At 26.0% G+C, this 1,397-nt stretch overlaps 1 protein-coding gene across 1 annotated transcript; it reads right to left on the minus strand.

Annotated features, from left to right (window-relative positions):
• Positions 1 to 272: 272 nt before the first annotated feature.
• OCT59_013635 (uncharacterized protein) lies at positions 273 to 610 on the minus strand (the record flags this gene model as incomplete). Its single annotated transcript, XM_066141646.1, has 2 exons — positions 273 to 466; positions 601 to 610. The coding sequence occupies 2 exons, from the start codon at positions 608 to 610 to the stop codon at positions 273 to 275; spliced, it is 204 nt and encodes a 67-aa protein (XP_066001766.1).
• Positions 611 to 1,397: the final 787 nt, after the last annotated feature.

Consider the following 1,397-nt stretch of genomic DNA (forward strand, 5'->3'; position numbering starts at 1 on the left):
TAACCATTAAAGTTTAACTGAGTGATCTTGAAAGCTATACTCATTTCTTTTCCATTAATAAATGCTAGATCAGATCCAGACTTCCAACTTTGAAATAATTAAAGGAGAACTTTGCATAATTATCAGAAAACCATTTAGCATTTGGAATTCTAAGAAGTGGTTATTCTAATGATAAACATTCAAACTGATTTTGCTCAATAAACACTGTAACCATTTCATAAATTATGGTTTTATTGGTTTTATTACCCAGAGTTCTCATGGAATAATAAAATTCAAAACAATAACAAGAAATTTTGCAATCTATTAATAGTTTCAGTATCCCATTTGCTGAAAATTTCAGTCATATTTTCTGATGGATCTATGTCAACTATCAAATTATAAGACTCGCCAGTTTCAACAACATCTTTCATATAAGTTTCATCCCCTTTGACTACAGAGTTGCCAGTTACTAGTACATTTTCAACAACTATTGAATTTAGGAGAATACCATATTTTAGCCTTTCATGATGAAAGGAATATCATATTATAATTTAGATTTTCTTAACAAAAGGAATATTCTAATTTAACCTTTTGTGATAAAGGAATAGCAAATTTATTTACCCATTTTCATTACTGTATGTTCATATTTTTGTTTAAATAGAAGAATAAAATAATAACTAATTTTTATCATATATTGCCTACTTATGATTAAAATCATATTTCTTATTGTGACCCAATAATTGTCTAAAAATTTTATAACTTGTAAATTCTATTACCAAATAGACTTGGTTTGTAATATGATTGTGTTTTCTATAATTAACATTTAATTCTCTTTAAAATTCTTTGATTTCATAGAGGAGTTCATTTACAATTACTCCATTTGTAATTTTCTACTATTATTTTGCTTTCTGGAAATTTACTATGCAACTCTATTGTTGCATAATTATATTAGAATTGTTATTCTATTTAAGGAAGAGGTTTTTAAAAAGTTATATATTGAAGTGAAGATTTTGGCTGATGAACTAAATATATGGAACAACCCATGATGAGTCAGCTTCAGTTAGACATTTGTTTTCCTTAGCACTTCAAGTCTTGTATATTCTCATGAAGAATTCACCTTCCTATATTTTGAAATATAAAGAATGGTTGATAGTTGTGCAGGCATTAGAAATTAAAATTAAAGTGTAAAATTTTTTTTTAAAAGAGTGTGAAAGCAATGTACTACATTGCTTGTAATCCCAGTTATAAAAAAAAAAAAGCAATGTACTATTATTTTTCTTAATATATACATTGCCAACTTTGTTCATTATTTTCCTCATCTTGTTTTTATCTTTCTCCAGTACTTCCTCATTATTTTCATAGTTAATCTCATATAGTCTGATTGAATGTGCTTAAGTTGATTTCTTTAATAAAATTAT

Source organism: Rhizophagus irregularis, chromosome 21, assembly GCF_026210795.1.
Source record: "Rhizophagus irregularis chromosome 21, complete sequence".
Lineage (NCBI taxonomy): Eukaryota > Fungi > Glomeromycota > Glomeromycetes > Glomerales > Glomeraceae > Rhizophagus > Rhizophagus irregularis.